The 19841-nt window shown below is 53.7% G+C and overlaps 1 protein-coding gene and 1 pseudogene across 1 annotated transcript in view; one reads left to right on the forward strand and one right to left on the reverse strand.

Annotated features, from left to right (window-relative positions):
• The window catches only part of LOC142677663 (uncharacterized), a 255835-nt pseudogene that overhangs the window by 181297 nt on the left and 54697 nt on the right, over positions 1-19841 (forward strand).
• LOC142677662 (uncharacterized) overlaps positions 1-19841 on the reverse strand; it is a 35244-nt gene that overhangs the window by 9189 nt on the left and 6214 nt on the right. Inside the window, exon 2 of the mRNA XM_075847276.1 lies at positions 872-1026. Within this exon, the coding sequence (XP_075703391.1) occupies positions 872-994 (123 nt within the window). The 5' untranslated portion in view covers positions 995-1026. The remainder of the gene's footprint in view (positions 1-871; positions 1027-19841) is intronic.

A 19841-nucleotide genomic window follows, 5' to 3' on the forward strand; every position in this document is an offset into this window, starting at 1 on the left:
CTCCTCCTGGTCCCTGCGCTCCTCCTCCTCCTCCTCCTGGTCCCTGCGCTCCTCCTCCTCCTCCTCCTGGTCCCTGCGCTCCTCCTCCTCCTGGTCCCTGCGCTCCTCCTCCTCCTGGTCCCTGCGCTCCTCCTCCTCCTGGTCCCTGCGCTCCTCCTCCTCCTGGTCCCTGCGCTTCTCCTCCTCCTCCTCCTCCCTGCGCTCCTCCTCCTCCTCCTCCTCCTGGTCCCTGCGCTCCTCCTCCTCCTCCTCCTGGTCCCTGCGCTCCTCCTCCTCCTCCTCCTCCTGGTCCCTGCGCTCCTCCTCCTCCTGGTCCCTGCGCTCCTCCTCCTCCTGGTCCCTGCGCTCCTCCTCCTCCTGGTCCCTGCGCTCCTCCTCCTCCTGGTCCCTGCGCTCCTCCTCCTCCTCCTGGTCCCTGCGCTCCTCCTCCTCCTGGTCCCTGCGCTCCTCCTCCTCCTGGTCCCTGCGCTCCTTCTCCTCCTGGTCCCTGCGCTCCTTCTCCTCCTGGTCCCTGCGCTCCTTCTCCTCCTGGTCCCTGCGCTCCTTCTCCTCCTGGTCCCTGCGCTCCTTCTCCTCCTGGTCCCTGCGCTCCTTCTCCTCCTGGTCCCTGCGCTCCTTCTCCTCCTGGTCCCTGCGCTCCTTCTCCTCCTGGTCCCTGCGCTACTTCTCCTCCTGGTTACAACGTGACTACTTACTATTCTCATTACTTTACATTACTATTGCACATAACTGACCATATTGCTGGCTGACCTTCACTTCTTCCCGTTACTTGGAAGGTCTCGTAGATGGTATACAGGACACTGGCTTCTTCCTCTTATGTGTGACTTGTTACATAATACAATAAAGAACATAGAAATATAGAAACGTTTACCTCTCCGCTCAGCAGGTAGATGATCTCCAGGGTGAAGTTTAATATTCTTGTGGTCACCTCATTGCTGTCCTTGTCCATCATTGGTGGGTCATTCAGAAGAAGGAACGTTCTGGATGAGAACATGGATCCTCTGGAGGTTGTAGTACTGCAGGCGTCTTTATGAGAAGAGGAGAGAATCATACAGGAGACGACATCATGTGTGAAATACAGAACATCACTTATTGAGAGAAACCGGTTCTCCGAGCCTCCACCACATGGAATAAAGGGGCAAGACCTACACCGACAATTATCTACAGAATATATCAAATGCCTTATACATGCGGGTCACATCTCAGGGACACACCTTATCCGATCTACCTGATGATGTGCCCTCCATATCGAGGCAGAGTATATACAGAGCCGTGGCCATGGACCTGTGCGATTATTTACTTCTATGGAAGTTGCAGAAACGGCAGAGCAGACAATGAAGACCGGACACATGGCCGATACCAGGAGGTATTGTGGCGCTACCCTGTACCAGAAACTACACTGCACTGCTACACCAACGCCTCTATCCTGTGCCAGTCACTGCACCAATGCCTCTATCCTGTGCCAGTCACTGCACCAACGCCTCTATCCTGTGCCAGTCACTGCACCAACGCCTCTATCCTGTGCCAGTCACTGCACCAACGCCTCTACCCTGTGCCAGTCACTGCACCAATGCCTCTACCCTGTGCCAGTCACTGCACCAACGCCTCTACCCTGTGCCAGTCACTGCACCAACGCCTCTACCCTGTGCAGCTCCCTACACAAACGCCACTACCCTGTGCCGGTCACTACATCAAAAAAATATATACAAATTTGCAATGAAGCAAAATGGATGCCTTTATTTCCAGTCAAGCTATAGGAATATGTGATGTATATGTAAATAAAATATAACTTTTAATGGTTAGGATTAAATATAATTAGAACAAAGACAAGAATCAAAATCTAAAATTTAGCCAGAGTTCACTGACAGGTGGATTTGTATCGATCAGATACAAACAGTGTGTAGTGTAAACTGTCTGCCTTTGTGTCTCCTACGGCGTCTGCAGAACACCGGGCGACACAATTGAGTGGCGTATATATCTTAGTCAGTGAAGACTCTGAAGTTAAAAATATTATGGAGGCCCCTCACTACATCAACACCTCTACCCTGTGCCAGTCACTACACCAACGTCTCTATTCTGTGCCCATTCATTTTAAAATACAACATTACACCCACAAGGCTCCATACAGTGCGGCACCTCCTTATTTCTCCAAAACCTCAAATTCTGGTCTCTAGGACTTCTCACATTACCCGCGTCATGTCACCGGCAGCCTCACTCCTCACATATAAACCGTCATCGGCAGCCTCTCTCCTCACATATAACACGCGTCACGTCACCGGCAGCCACTCTCCTCACATATAACACGTCATGTCACCGGCAGCCTCTCTCCTCACATATAACACGTCACCGGCAGCCTCTCTCCTCACATATAACACGTCACCGGCAGCCTCTCTCCTCACATATAACACGTGTCATGTCACCGGCAGCCTCTCTCCTCACATAGAACACGTGTCATGTCACCGGCAGCCTCTCTCCTCACATATAACATGTCACCGGCAGCCTCTCTCCTCACATATAACATGTCACCGGCAGCCTTTCCCCTCACATATAACACGTGTCATGTCACCGGCAGCCTCTCTCCTCACATATAACACGTCACCGGCACCCTCTCTCCTAACATATAACAAGTCACCGGCAGCCTCTCTCCTCACATATAACACGTCACCGGCAGCCTCTCTCCTCACATATAACATGTCACCGGCAGCCTCTCTCCTCACATATAACACGTGTCATGTCACCGGCACCCTCTCTCCTCACATATAACACGTCACCGGCACCCTCTCTCCTCACATATAACACGTCACCGGCACCCTCTCTCCTCACATAGAACACGTGTCATGTCACCGGCACCCTCTCTCCTCACATATAACAAGTCACCGGCAGCCCCTCTCCTCACATATAACATGTCACAGGCAGCCTCTCTCCTCACATATAACACGTCACCGGCAGCCTCTCTCCTCACATATAACATGTCACCGGCAGCCTCTCTGCTCACATATAACACGTCACCGGCACCCTCTCTCCTCACATATAACACGTCACCGGCAGCCTCTCTCCTCACATATACCACGTCACCGGCAGCCTCTCTCCTCACATATAACACGTCACCGGCAGTCTCTCTCCTCACATGTAACATGTCACCGGCAGCCTCTCTTCTCACATATATCACGTGTCATGTCACCGGCAGCCTCTCTCCTCACATATAACAAGTCACCGGCAGCCTGTCTCCTCACATAGAACACGTGTCATGTCACCGGCAGCCTCTCTCCTCACATATAACATGTCACAGGCAGCCTCACTCCTCACATATAACGCGTCACCCGCAACCACTCTCCTCACATATAACACGTCACCGGCAGCCTCTCTCCTCACATATAACAAGTCACCGGCAGCCTCTCTCCTCACATAGAACACGTGTCATGTCACCGGCAGCCTCTCTCCTCACATATAACATGTCACAGGCAGCCTCTGTCCTCACATATAACATGTCACCGGCAGCATCTCTCCTCACATGTAACATGTCACCCTCTCTCCTCACATAGAACACGTGTCATGTCACCGGCAGCCTCTCTCCTCACATATAACATGTCACCGGCAGCCTCTCTCCTCACATATAACACGTCACCGGCAGCCTCTCTCCTCACATATAACACGTATCATGTCACCGGCAGCCTCTCTCCTCACATATAACACGTATCATGTCACCGGCAGCCTCTCTCCTCACATATAACACGTCACCGGCAGCCTCTCTCCTCACATATAACACGTCACCGGCAGCCTCTCTCCTCACATATAACACGTTACCGGCAGCCTCGCTCCTCACATATAACCGGCAGCCTCGCTCCTCACATATAACCGGCAGCCTCTCTCCTCACATATAACACGTATCATGTCACCGGCAGCCTCTCTCCTCACATATAACACGTCACCGGCAGCCTCTCTCCTCACGTATAACACGTCAGCGGCAGCCTCTCTCCTCACGTATAACACGTCAGCGGCAGCCTCTCTCCTCACGTATAACACGTCACCGGCAGCCTGTCTCCTCACATATAACACGTCACCGGCAGCCTCTCTCCTCACATATACCACGTCACCAGCAACCTCTCTCCTCACATATAACACGTCACCGGCAGCCTCTCTCCTCACATATAACACGTCACCGGCAGCCTCTCTCCTCACATATAACACGTCACCGGCAGCCTCTCTCCTCACATATAACACGTGTCATGTCACCGGCAGCCTCTCTCCTCACATATAACATGTCACCGGCAGCCTCTCCTCACATATAACATGTCACCGGCAGCCTCTCTCCTCACATATAACACGTCACCGGCAGCCTCTCTCCTCACATATAACACGTCACCGGCAGCCTCTCTCCTCACATATAACACGTCACCGGCAGCCTCTCTCCTCACATTTAACACGTCACCGGCAGCCTCTCTCCTCACATATAACACGTCACCGGCAGCCTCTCTCCTCATATATAACACGTCACCGGCAGCCTCTCTTCTCACATATAACACGTCACCGGCAGCCTCTCTCCTCACATATAACACGTGTCATGTCACCGGCAGCCTCTCTCCTCACATATAACATGTCACCGGCAGCCTCTCTCCTCACATATAACACGTGTCATGTCACCGGCAGCCTCTCTCCTCACATATAACACGTCACCGGCAGCCTCTCTCCTCACATATAACACGTCACCGGCAGCCTCTCTCCTCACATATAACACGTCACCGGCAGCCTCTCTCCTCACATATAACACGTCACCGGCAGCCTCTCTCCTCACATATAACACGTCACCGGCAGCCTCTCTCCTCACATATAACACGTCACCGGCAGCCTCTCTCTTCACATATAACATGTCACCGGCAGCCTCTCTCCTCACATATAACACGTCACCGGCAGCCTCTCTCCTCACATATAACACGTCACCGGCAGCCTCTCTCCTCACATATAACAAGTCATCGGCAGCCTCTCTCCTCACATATAACACGTCACCGGCAGCCTCTCTCCTCACATATAACATGTCACCGGCAGCCTCTCTCCTCACATATAATACGTCACCGGCAGCCTCTCTCCTCACATATAACATGTCACCGGCAGCCGCTCTCCTCACATATAACACGTCACCGGCAGCCTCTCACCTCACATATAACACGTCACCGGCAGCCTCTCTCCTCACATATAACACGTCACCGGCAGCCTCTCTCCTCACATTTAACACGTCACCGGCAGCCTCTCTCCTCACATATAACACGTGTCATGTCACCGGCAGCCTCTCTCCTCACATATAACACGTGTCATGTCACCGGCAGCCTCTCTCCTCACATATAACACGTGTCATGTCACCGGCAGCCTCTCTCCTCACATATAACACGTCACCGGCAACCACTCTCCTCACATATAACACGTCACCGGCAGCCTCTCTCCTCACATATAACAAGTCACCAGCAGCCTGTCTCCTCACATATAACACGTCACCGGCAACCTCTCTCCTCACATATACCACGTCACCGGCAACCTCTCTCCTCACATATAACACGTCACCGGCAGCCTCTCTCCTCACATATAACACGTCACCGGCAGCCTCTCTCCTCACATATAACATGTCACCGGCAGCCGCTCTCCTCACATATAACACGTCACCGGCAGCCTCTCTCCTCACATATAACACGTCACCGGCAGCCTCTCTCCTCACATATAACACGTCACCGGCAGCCTCTCTCCTCACATATAACATGTCACCGGCAGCCTCTCTCCTCACATATAACACGTGTCATGTCACCGGCAGCCTCTCTCCTCACATATAACATGTCACCGGCAGCCTCTCTCCTCACATATAAGACGTCACCGGCAGCCTCTCTCCTCACATATAACACGTGTCATGTTACAGGCAGCCTCTCTCCTCACATATAACATGTCACCGGCAGCCTCGCTCCTCACATATAACACGTGTCATGTCACCGGCAGCCTCTCTCCTCACATATAACACGGGTCATGTCACCGGCAGCCTCTCTCCTCACATATACCACGTCACCGGAGGCCTCTCTCCTCACATATAACACGTCACCGGCAGCCTCTCTCCTCACATATAACATGTCACCGGCAGCCTCTCTCCTCACATATAACACGTCACCGGCAGGCTCTCTCCTCACATAGAACGTGTGTCATGTCACCGGCAGCCTCTCTCCTCATATATAACACGTCACCGGCAGCCTCTCTCCTCACATATAACACGTATCATGTCACCGGCAGCCTCTCTCCTCACATAGAACACGTGTCATGTCACCGGCAGCCTCTCTCCTCATATATAACACGTCACCGGCAGCCTCTCTCCTCACATATAACACGTATCATGTCACCGGCAGCCTCTCTCCTCATATATAACACGTCACCGGCAGCCTCTCTCCTCACATATAACATGTGTCATGTCAGCGGCAGCCTCTCTCCTCACATATAACACGTCACCGGCAGCCTCTCTCCTCACATATAACACGTCACCGGCAGCCTCTCTCCTCACATATAACACGTCACCGGCAGCCTCTCTCCTCACATATAACACGTCACCGGCAGCCTCTCTCCTCACATATAACACGTCACCGGCAGCCTCTCTCCTCACATATAACACGTTACCGGCAGCCTCGCTCCTCACATATAACCGGCAGCCTCGCTCCTCACATATAACACGTATCATGTCACCGGCAGCCTCTCTCCTCACATATAACACGTCAGCGGCAGCCTCTCTCCTCACGTATAACACGTCAGCGGCAGCCTCTCTCCTCACGTATAACACGTCAGCGGCAGCCTCTCTCCTCACGTATAACACGTCAGCGGCAGCCTCTCTCCTCACGTATAACACGTCAGCGGCAGCCTCTCTCCTCACGTATAACACGTCAGCGGCAGCCTCTCTCCTCACATATAACACGTCACCGGCAGCCTCTCTCCTCACATATAACACGTCACCGGCAGCCTCTCTCCTCACATATAACACGTCACCGGCAGCCTCTCTCCTCACATATAACATGTCACCGGCAGCCGCTCTCCTCACATATAACACGTCACCGGCAGCCTCTCCCCTCACATATAACAGGTCACCGGCAGCCTCTCTCCTCACATATAACACGTCACCGGCAGCCTCTCTCCTCACATATAACACGTCACCGGCAGCCTCTCTCCTCACATATAACACGTCACCGGCAGCCTCTCTCCTCACATATAACATGTCACCGGCAGCCTCTCTCCTCACATATATCACGTCACCGGCAGCCTCTCTCCTCGCATATAACACGTCACCGGCAGCCTCTCTCCTCACATATAACACGTCACCGGCAGCCTCTCTCCTCACATATAACATGTCACCTGCAGCCTCTCTCCTCACATATAACACGTGTCATGTCACCGGCAGCCTCTCTCCTCACATAGAACACGTGTCATGTCACCGGCAGCCTCTCTCCTCACATATAACACGTCACCGGCAGCCTTCCTTCTCACATATAACACGTCACCGGCAGCCTCTCTTCTCACATATAACACGTCACCGGCAGCCTCTCTCCTCACATATAACACGTCACCGGCAGCCTCTCTCCTCACATGTCACCGGCAGCCTCTCTCCTCACATATAACACGTCACCGGCAGCCTCTCTCCTCACATATAACTCGTCACCGGCAGCCTCTCTCCTCACATGTAACACGTCACCGGCAGCCTCTCTCCTCACATATAACACATGTCATGTCACCGGCAGCCTCTCTCCTCACATATAACACGTCACCGGCAGCCTCTCCCCTCACATATAACACGTCACCGGCAGCCTCTCTCCTCACATATAACACGTCACCGGCAGCTTCTCTCCTCACATATAACACGTCACCGGCAGCCTCTCTCCTCACATATAACACGTCACCGGCAGCCTCTCTCCTCACATATAACACGTCACCGGCAGCCTCTCTCCTCACAGATAACATGTCACCGGCAGCCTCTCTCCTCACATATAACATGTCACCGGCAGCCTCTCTCCTCACATATAACACGTCACCGGCAGCCTCTCTCCTCACATATAACACGTGTCATGTCACAGGCAGCCTCTCTCCTCACATATAACACGTCACCGGCAGCCTCTCTCCTCACATATAACATGTCACCGGCAGCCTCTCTCCTCACATATAACACGTCACCGGCAGCCTCTCTCCTCACATATAACACGTCACCGGCAGCCTCTCTCCTCACATATAACACGTCACCGGCAGCCTCTCTCCTCACATATAACATGTCACCGGCAGCCTCTCTCCTCACATATAACACGTGTCATGTCACCGGCAGCCTCTCTCCTCACATATAACACGTATCATGTCACCGGCAGCCTCTCTCCTCACATGTAACACGTCACCGGCAGCCTCTCTCCTCACATATAACACGTCACCGGCAGCCTCTCTCCTCACATGTAACATGTCACCGGCAGCCTCTCTCCTCACATGTAACACGTCACCGGCAGCCTCTCTCCTCACATATAACATGTCACCGGCAGCCTCTCTCCTCACATGTCATGTCACCGGCAGCCTCTCTCCTCACATATAACATGTCACCGGCAGCCTCGCTCCTCACATATAACACGTGTCATGTCACCGGCAGCCTCTCTCCTCACATAGAACACGTGTCATGTCACCGGCAGCCTCTCTCCTCACATATACCACGTCACCGGAGGCCTCTCTCCTCACATATAACACGTCACCGGCAGCCTCTCTCCTCACATATAACAAGTCACCAGCAGCCTGTCTCCTCACATATAACACGTCACCGGCAGCCTCTCTCCTCACATAGAACACGTGTCATGTCACCGGCAGCCTCTCTCCTCACATATAACACGTGTCATATCACCGGCAGCCTCTCTCCTCACATATAACACGTGTCATGTCACCGGCAGCCTCTCTCCTCACATATACCACGTCACCGGAGGCCTCTCTCCTCACATATAACACGTATCATGTCACCGGCAGCCTCTCTCCTCACATATAACACGTATCATGTCACCGGCAGCCTCTCTCCTCACATATAACACACCACCGGCAGCCTCTCTCCTCATATATAACACGTCACCGGCAGCCTCTCTCCTCACATATAACACGTCACCGGCAGCCTCTCTCCTCACATATAACACGTTACCGGCAGCCTCGCTCCTCACATATAACACGTTACCGGCAGCCTCGCTCCTCACATATAACACGCATCATGTCACCGGCAGCCTCTCTCCTCACATATAACACGTCACCGGCAGCCTCTCTCCTCACGTATAACACGTCAGCGGCAGCCTCTCTCCTCACGTATAACACGTCAGCGGCAGCCTCTCTCCTCACGTATAACACGTCAGCGGCAGCCTCTCTCCTCACATATAACACGTCACCGGCAGCAATCTCCTCACATATAACACGTCACCGGCAGCCTCTCTCCTCACATATAACACGTCACCGGCAGCCTCTCTCCTCACATATAACACGTCACCGGCAGCCTCTCTCCTCACATATAACAGGTCACCGGCAGCCTCTCTCCTCACATATAACAGGTCACCGGCAGCCTTCCTTCTCACATATAACACGTCACCGGCAGCCTCTCTTCTCACATATAACACGTCACCGGCAGCCTCTCTCCTCACATATAACACGTCACCGGCAGCCTCTCTCCTCACATATAACACGTCACCGGCAGCCTCTCTCCTCACATATAACACGTCACCGGCAGCCTCTCTCCTCACATGTCACCGGCAGCCTCTCTCCTCACATGTAACACGTCACCGGCAGCCTCTCTCCTCACATATAACACGTCACCGGCAGCCTCTCTCCTCACATATAACACGTCACCGGCAGCCTCTCTCCTCACATGTAACATGTCACCGGCAGCCTCTCTCCTCACATGTAACACGTCACCGGCAGCCTCTCTCCTCACATATAACACGTCACCGGCAGCCTCTCTCCTCACATGTAACACGTCACCGGCAGCCTCTCTCCTCACATATAACACATGTCATGTCACCGGCAGCCTCTCTCCTCACATATAACACGTCACCAGCAGCCTCTCCCCTCACATATAACACGTCACCGGCAGCCTCTCTCCTCACATATAACACGTCACCGGCAGCTTCTCTCCTCACATATAACACGTCACCGGCAGCCTCTCTCCTCACATATAACACGTCACCGGCAGCCTCTCTCCTCACATATAACACGTCACCGGCAGCCTCTCTCCTCACAGATAACACGTCACCGGCAGCCTCTCTCCTCACATATAACACGTCACCGGCAGCCTCTCTCCTCACATATAACACGTGTCATGTCACAGGCAGCCTCTCTCCTCACATATAACACGTCACCGGCAGCCTCTCTCCTCACATATAACATGTCACCGGCAGCCTCTCTCCTCACATATAACACGTCACCGGCAGCCTCTCTCCTCACATATAACACGTCACCGGCAGCCTCTCTCCTCACATATAACACGTCACCGGCAGCCTCTCTCCTCACATATAACACGTGTCATGTCACCGGCAGCCTCTCTCCTCACATATAACACGTGTCATGTCACCGGCAGCCTCTCTCCTCACATATAACATGTCACCGGCAGCCTCTCTCCTCACATATAACAGGTCACCGGCAGCCTCTCTCCTTACATATAACACGTCACCGGCAGCCTCTCTCCTCACATATAACACGTCACCGGCAGCCTCTCTCCTCACATATAACACGTGTCATGTCACCGGCAGCCTCTCTCCTCACATATAACACGTCACCGGCAGCCTCTCTCCTCACATATAACACGTCACCGGCAGCCTCTCTCCTCACATATAACACGTCACCGGCAGCCTCTCTCCTCACATATAACACGTCACCGGCAGGCTCTCTCCTCAGATATAACACGTCACCGGCAGGCTCTCTCCTCACATATAACACGTCACCGGCAGCCTCTCTCCTCACATATAACACGTCACCGGCAGCCTCTCTCCTCACATATAACACGTCACCGGCAGCCTCTCTCCTCACATATAACACGTCACCGGCAGCCTCTCTCCTCACATATAACACGTCACCGGCAGCCTCTCTCCTCACATATAACACGTCACCGGCAGCCTCTCTCCTCACATATAACACGTCACCGGCAGCCTCTCTCCTCACATATAACACGTCACCGGCAGCCTCTCTCCTCACATAGAACACGTCACCGGCAGCCTCTCTCCTCACATAGAACATGTCACCGGCAGCCTCTCTCCTCACATATAACACGTCACCGGCAGCCTCTCTCCTCACATATAACACGTCACCGGCAGCCTCTCTCCTCACATATAACATGTCACCGGCAGCCTCTCTACTCACATATAACACGTCACCGGCAGCCTCTCTCCTCACATATAACACGTCACCTGCAGCCTCTCTCCTCACATATAACACGTCACCGGCAGCCTCTCTCCTCACATATAACACGTGTCATGTAACCGGCAGCCTCTCTCCTCACATATAACACATCACCGGCAGCCTCTCTCCTCACATATAACACGTCACCGGCAGCCTCTCTCCTCACATATAACACGTCACCGGCAGCCTCTCTCCTCACATATAACACGTCACCGGCAGCCTCTCTCCTCACATATAACACGTCACCGGCAGCCTCTCTCCTCACATATAACACGTCACCGGCAGGCTCTCTCCTCACATATAACACGTCACCGGCAGCCTCTCTCCACACATAACATGTCACCGGCAGCCTCTCTCCTCACATATAACACGTCACCGGCAGCCTCTCTCCTCACATATAACATGTCACCGGCAGCCTCTCTACTCACATATAACACGTGTCATGTAACCGGCAGCCTCTCTCCTCACATATAACACATCACCGGCAGCCTCTCTCCTCACATATAACACGTCACCGGCAGCCTCTCTCCTCACATATAACACGTGTCATGTCACCGGCAGCCTCTCTCCTCACATATAACATGTCACCGGCAGTCTCTCTCCTCACATATAACACGTGTCATGTCACCGGCAGCTTCTCTCCTCACATATAACACGTCACCGGCAGCCTCTCTCCTCACATATAACACGTCACCGGCAGCCTCTCTCCTCACATATAACACGTCACCGGCAGCCTCTCTCCTCACATATAACACGTCACCGGCAGCCTCTCTCCTCACATATAACACGTCACCGGCAGCCTCTCTCCTCACATATAACACGTCACCGGCAGCCTCTCTCCTCACATGTAACATGTCACCGGCAGCCTCTCTCCTCACATGTAACACGTCACCGGCAGCCTCTCTCCTCACATATAACACATGTCATGTCACCGGCAGCCTCTCTCCTCACATGTAACACGTCACCGGCAGCCTCTCTCCTCACATATAACACGTCACCGGCAGCCTCTCTCCTCACATATAACACGTCACCGGCAGCCTCTCTCCTCACATGTAACACGTCACCGGCAGCCTCTCTCCTCACATGTAACACGTCACCGGCAGCCTCTCTCCTCACATATAACACGTCATGTCACCGGCAGCCTCTCTCCTCACATATAACACGTCACCGGCAGGCTCTCTCCTCACATATAACACGTCACCGGCAGCCTCCCTCCTCACATATAACACGTCACCGGCAGCCTCTCTCCTCACATATAACACGTCACCGGCAGCCTCTCTCCTCACATATAACACGTCACCGGCAGCCTCTCTCCTCACATGTCACCGGCAGCCTCTCTCCTCACATGTAACACGTCACCGGCAGCCTCTCTCCTCACATATAACACGTCACCGGCAGCCTCTCTCCTCACATATAACACGTCACCGGCAGCCTCTCTCCTCACATGTAACATGTCACCGGCAGCCTCTCTCCTCACATGTAACACGTCACCGGCAGCCTCTCTCCTCACATATAACACGTCACCGGCAGCCTCTCTCCTCACATGTAACACGTCACCGGCAGCCTCTCTCCTCACATATAACACATGTCATGTCACCGGCAGCCTCTCTCCTCACATATAACACGTCACCAGCAGCCTCTCCCCTCACATATAACACGTCACCGGCAGCCTCTCTCCTCACATATAACACGTCACCGGCAGCTTCTCTCCTCACATATAACACGTCACCGGCAGCCTCTCTCCTCACATATAACACGTCACCGGCAGCCTCTCTCCTCACAGATAACACGTCACCGGCAGCCTCTCTCCTCACATATAACACGTCACCCCGGCAGCCTCTCTCCTCACATATAACACATGTCATGTCACCGGCAGCCTCTCTCCTCACATATAACACGTCACCAGCAGCCTCTCCCCTCACATATAACACGTCACCGGCAGCCTCTCTCCTCACATATAACACGTCACCGGCAGCTTCTCTCCTCACATATAACACGTCACCGGCAGCCTCTCTCCTCACATATAACACGTCACCGGCAGCCTCTCTCCTCACAGATAACACGTCACCGGCAGCCTCTCTCCTCACATATAACACGTCACCGGCAGCCTCTCTCCTCACATATAACACGTGTCATGTCACAGGCAGCCTCTCTCCTCACATATAACACGTCACCGGCAGCCTCTCTCCTCACATATAACATGTCACCGGCAGCCTCTCTCCTCACATATAACACGTCACCGGCAGCCTCTCTCCTCACATATAACACGTCACCGGCAGCCTCTCTCCTCACATATAACACGTCACCGGCAGCCTCTCTCCTCACATATAACACGTGTCATGTCACCGGCAGCCTCTCTCCTCACATATAACACGTGTCATGTCACCGGCAGCCTCTCTCCTCACATATAACATGTCACCGGCAGCCTCTCTCCTCACATATAACAGGTCACCGGCAGCCTCTCTCCTTACATATAACACGTCACCGGCAGCCTCTCTCCTCACATATAACACGTCACCGGCAGCCTCTCTCCTCACATATAACACGTGTCATGTCACCGGCAGCCTCTCTCCTCACATATAACACGTCACCGGCAGCCTCTCTCCTCACATATAACACGTCACCGGCAGCCTCTCTCCTCACATATAACACGTCACCGGCAGCCTCTCTCCTCACATATAACACGTCACCGGCAGGCTCTCTCCTCAGATATAACACGTCACCGGCAGGCTCTCTCCTCACATATAACACGTCACCGGCAGCCTCTCTCCTCACATATAACACGTCACCGGCAGCCTCTCTCCTCACATATAACACGTCACCGGCAGCCTCTCTCCTCACATATAACACGTCACCGGCAGCCTCTCTCCTCACATATAACACGTCACCGGCAGCCTCTCTCCTCACATATAACACGTCACCGGCAGCCTCTCTCCTCACATATAACACGTCACCGGCAGCCTCTCTCCTCACATAGAACACGTCACCGGCAGCCTCTCTCCTCACATAGAACACGTCACCGGCAGCCTCTCTCCTCACATAGAACACGTCACCGGCAGCCTCTCTCCTCACATATAACACGTCACCGGCAGCCTCTCTACTCACATATAACACGTCACCGGCAGCCTCTCTCCTCACATATAACACGTCACCGGCAGCCTCTCTACTCACATATAACACGTCACCTGCAGCCTCTCTCCTCACATATAACACGTCACCGGCAGCCTCTCTCCTCACATATAACACGTGTCATGTAACCGGCAGCCTCTCTCCTCACATATAACACATCACTGGCAGCCTCTCTCCTCACATATAACACGTCACCGGCAGCCTCTCTCCTCACATATAACACGTCACCGGCAGCCTCTCTCCTCACATATAACACGTCACCGGCAGCCTCTCTCCTCACATATAACACGTCACCGGCAGCCTCTCTCCTCACATATAACACGTCACCGGCAGGCTCTCTCCTCACATATAACACGTCACCGGCAGCCTCTCTCCACACATAACATGTCACCGGCAGCCTCTCTCCTCACATATAACACGTCACCGGCAGCCTCTCTCCTCACATATAACATGTCACCGGCAGCCTCTCTACTCACATATAACACGTGTCATGTAACCGGCAGCCTCTCTCCTCACATATAACACATCACCGGCAGCCTCTCTCCTCACATATAACACGTCAGCGGCAGCCTCTCTCCTCACATATAACACGTGTCATGTCACCGGCAGCCTCTCTCCTCACATATAACATGTCACCGGCAGTCTCTCTCCTCACATATAACACGTGTCATGTCACCGGCAGCTTCTCTCCTCACATATAACACGTCACCGGCAGCCTCTCTCCTCACATATAACACGTCACCGGCAGCCTCTCTCCTCACATATAACACGTCACCGGCAGCCTCTCTCCTCACATATAACACGTCACCGGCAGCCTCTCTCCTCACATATAACACGTCACCGGCAGCCTCTCTCCTCACATATAACACGTCACCGGCAGCCTCTCTCCTCACATGTAACACGTCACCGGCAGCCTCTCTCCTCACATGTAACACGTCACCGGCAGCCTCTCTCCTCACATATAACACATGTCATGTCACCGGCAGCCTCTCTCCTCACATGTAACACGTCACCGGCAGCCTCTCTCCTCACATGTAACACGTCACCGGCAGCCTCTCTCCTCACATATAACACGTCACCGGCAGCCTCTCTCCTCACATGTAACACGTCACCGGCAGCCTCTCTCCTCACATGTAACACGTCACCGGCAGCCTCTCTCCTCACATATAACACGTCATGTCACCGGCAGCCTCTCTCCTCACATATAACACGTCATGTCACCGGCAGCCTCTCTCCTCACATATAACACGTCACCGGCAGGCTCTCTCCTCACATATAACACGTCACCGGCAGCCTCTCTCCTCACATATAACACGTCACCGGCAGCCTCTCTCCTCACATATAACACGTCACCGGCAGCCTCTCTCCTCACATATAACACGTCACCGGCAGCCTTCCTTCTCACATATAACACGTGACCGGCAGCCTCTCTTCTCACATATAACACGTCACCGGCAGCCTCTCTCCTCACATATAACACGTCACCGGCAGCTTCTCTCCTCACATATAACACGTCACCGGCAGCCTCTCTCCTCACATATAACACGTCACCGGCAGCCTTCCTTCTCACATATAACACGTCACCGGCAGCCTCTCTCCTCACATATAACACGTCACCGGCAGCCTCTCTCCTCACATATAACACGTCACCGGCAGCCTCTCTCCTCACATATAACACGTCACCGGCAGCCTCTCTCCTCACATATAACACGTCACCGGCAGCCTCTCTCCTCACATATAACACGTCACCGGCAGGCTCTCTCCTCACATATAACACGTCACCGGCAGCCTCTCTCCTCACATATAACACGTCACCGGCAGCCTCTCTCCTCACATATAACACGTCACCGGCAGCCTCTCTCCTCACATATAACACGTCACCGGCAGCCTCTCTCCTCACATAACACGTCACCGGCAGGCTCTCTCCTCACATATAACACGTCACCGGCAGCCTCTCTCCTCACATATAACACGTGTCATGTCACAGGCAGCCTCTCTCCTCACATATAACACGTCACCGGCAGCCTCTCTCCTCACATATAACACGTCACCGGCAGCCTCTCTCCTCACATATAACACGTCACCGGCAGCCTCTCTCCTCACATATAACATGTCACCGGCAGCCTCTCTCCTCACATATAACACGTCACCGGCAGCCTCTCTCCTCACATATAACATGTCACCGGCAGCCTCTCTCCTCACATATAACATGTCACCGGCAGCCTCTCTCCTCACATATAACACGTGTCATGTCACCGGCAGCCTCTCTCCTCACATATAACAGGTCACCGGCAGCCTCTCTCCTTACATATAACACGTCACCGGCAGCCTCTCTCCTCACATATAACACGTCACCGGCAGCCTCTCTCCTCACATATAACACGTCACCGGCAGCCTCTCTCCTCACATATAACACGTGTCATGTCACCGGCAGCCTCTCTCCTCACATATAACACGTCACCGGCAGCCTCTCTCCTCACATATAACACGTCACCGGCAGGCTCTCTCCTCACATATAACACGTCACCGGCAGGCTCTCTCCTCACATATAACACGTCACCGGCAGGCTCTCTCCTCACATATAACACGTCACCGGCAGCCTCTCTCCTCACATATAACACGTCACCGGCAGCCTCTCTCCTCACATATAACACGTCACCGGCAGCCTCTCTCCTCACATATAACACGTCACCGGCAGCCTCTCTCCTCACATATAACACGTCACCGGCAGCCTCTCTCCTCACATATAACACGTCACCGGCAGCCTCTCTCCTCACATATAACACGTCACCGGCAGCCTCTCTCCTCACATATAACACGTCACCGGCAGCCTCTCTCCTCACATATAACACGTCACCGGCAGCCTCTCTCCTCACATATAACACGTCACCGGCAGCCTCTCTCCTCACATATAACACGTCACCGGCAGCCTCTCTCCTCACATATAACACGTCACCGGCAGCCTCTCTCCTCACATATAACACGTCACCGGCAGCCTCTCTCCTCACATATAACACGTCACCGGCAGCCTCTCTCCTCACATATAACACGTCACCGGCAGCCTCTCTCCTCACATATAACACGTCACCGGCAGCCTCTCTCCTCACATATAACACGTCACCGGCAGCCTCTCTCCTCACATGTAACACGTCACCGGCAGCCTCTCTCCTCACATGTAACACGTCACCGGCAGCCTCTCTCCTCACATGTAACACGTCACCGGCAGCCTCTCTCCTCACATGTAACACGTCACCGGCAGCCTCTCTCCTCACATGTAACACGTCACCGGCAGCCTCTCTCCTCACATGTAACACGTCACCGGCAGCCTCTCTCCTCACATGTAACACGTCACCGGCAGCCTCTCTCCTCACATGTAACACGTCACCGGCAGCCTCTCTCCTCACATATAACACGTCACCGGCAGCCTTTCTCCTCACATATAACACGTCACCGGCAGCCTCTCTCCTCACATGTAACACGTCACCGGCAGCCTCTCTCCTCACATGTAACACGTCACCGGCAGCCTCTCTCCTCACATGTAACACGTCACCGGCAGCCTCTCTCCTCACATATAACACGTCACCGGCAGCCTCTCTCCTCACATATAACACGTGTCATGTCACTGGCAGCCTCTCTCCTCACATATAACACGTCACCGGCAGCCTCTCTCCTCACATATAACACGTGTCATGTCACCGGCAGCCTCTCTCCTCACATATAACACGTGTCATGTCACCGGCAGCCTCTGTCCTCACATATAACATGTCACCGGCAGCCTCTCTCCTCACATATAACACGTCACCGGCAGCCTCTCTCCTCACATATAACACGTCACCGGCAGCCTCTCTCCTCACATATAACACGTGTCATGTCACCGGCAGCCTCTCTCCTCACATATAACATGTCACCGGCAGCCTCTCTCCTCACATATAACACGTCACCGGCAGCCTCTCTCCTCACATATAACACGTGTCATGTCACCGGCAGCCTCTCTCCTCACATATAACACGTGTCATGTCACCGGCAGCCTCTGTCCTCACATATAACATGTCACCGGCAGCCTCTCTCCTCACATATAACACGTCACCGGCAGCCTCTCTCCTCACATATAACACGTCACCGGCAGCCTCTCTCCTCACATATAACACGTGTCATGTCACCGGCAGCCTCTCTCCTCACATATAACATGTCACCGGCAGCCTCTCTCCTCACATATAACACGTCACCGGCAGCCTCTCTCCTCACATATAACACGTGTCATGTCACCGGCAGCCTCTCTCCTCACATATAACACGTGTCATGTCACCGGCAGCCTCTCTCCTCACATATAACACGTGTCATGTCACCGGCAGCCTCTCTCCTCACATATAACATGTGACATGTCACCGGCAGCCTCTCTCCTCACATATAACACGTCACCGGCAGCCTCTCTCCTCACATATAACACGTCACCGGCAGCCTCTCTACTCACATATAACACGTCACCTGCAGCCTCTCTCCTCACATATAACACGTCACCGGCAGCCTCTCTCCTCACATATAACACGTCACCGGCAGCCTCTCTCCTCACATATAACACGTCACCGGCAGCCTCTCTCCTCACATATAACACGTCACCGGCAGCCTCTCTCCTCACATATAACACGTCACCGGCAGCCTCTCTCCTCACATATAACACGTCACCGGCAGCCTCTCTCCTCACATATAACACGTCACCGGCAGCCTCTCTCCTCACATATAACACGTGTCATGTCACCGGCAGCCTCTCTCCTCACATATAACATGTCACCGGCAGCCTCTCTCCTCACATATAACACGTCACCGGCAGCCTCTCTCCTCACATATAACAACACGTCACCGGCAGCCTCTCTCCTCACATATAACACGTCACCGGCAGCCTCTCTCCTCACATATAACACGTCACCGGCAGCCTCTCTCCTCACATATAACACGTCACCGGCAGCCTCTCTCCTCACATATAACACGTCACCGGCAGCCTCTCTCCTCACATATAACACGTCACCGGCAGCCTCTCTCCTCACATATAACACGTCACCGGCAGCCTCTCTCCTCACATATAACCGGCAGCCTCTCTCCTCACATATAACATGTCACCGGCAGCCTCTCTCCTCACATATAACATGTCACCGGCAGCCTTCCTTCTCACATATAACACGTGTCATGTCACCGGCAGCCTCTCTCCTCACATATAACATGTCACCGGCAGCCTCTCTCCTCACATGTAACACGTCACCGGCAGCCTCTCTCCTCACATATAACACGTCACCGGCAGCCTCTCTCCTCACATATAA

Source organism: Rhinoderma darwinii, assembly GCF_050947455.1.
Source record: "Rhinoderma darwinii isolate aRhiDar2 chromosome 2 unlocalized genomic scaffold, aRhiDar2.hap1 SUPER_2_unloc_44, whole genome shotgun sequence".
Classification (NCBI taxonomy): Eukaryota; Metazoa; Chordata; class Amphibia; order Anura; family Rhinodermatidae; genus Rhinoderma; species Rhinoderma darwinii.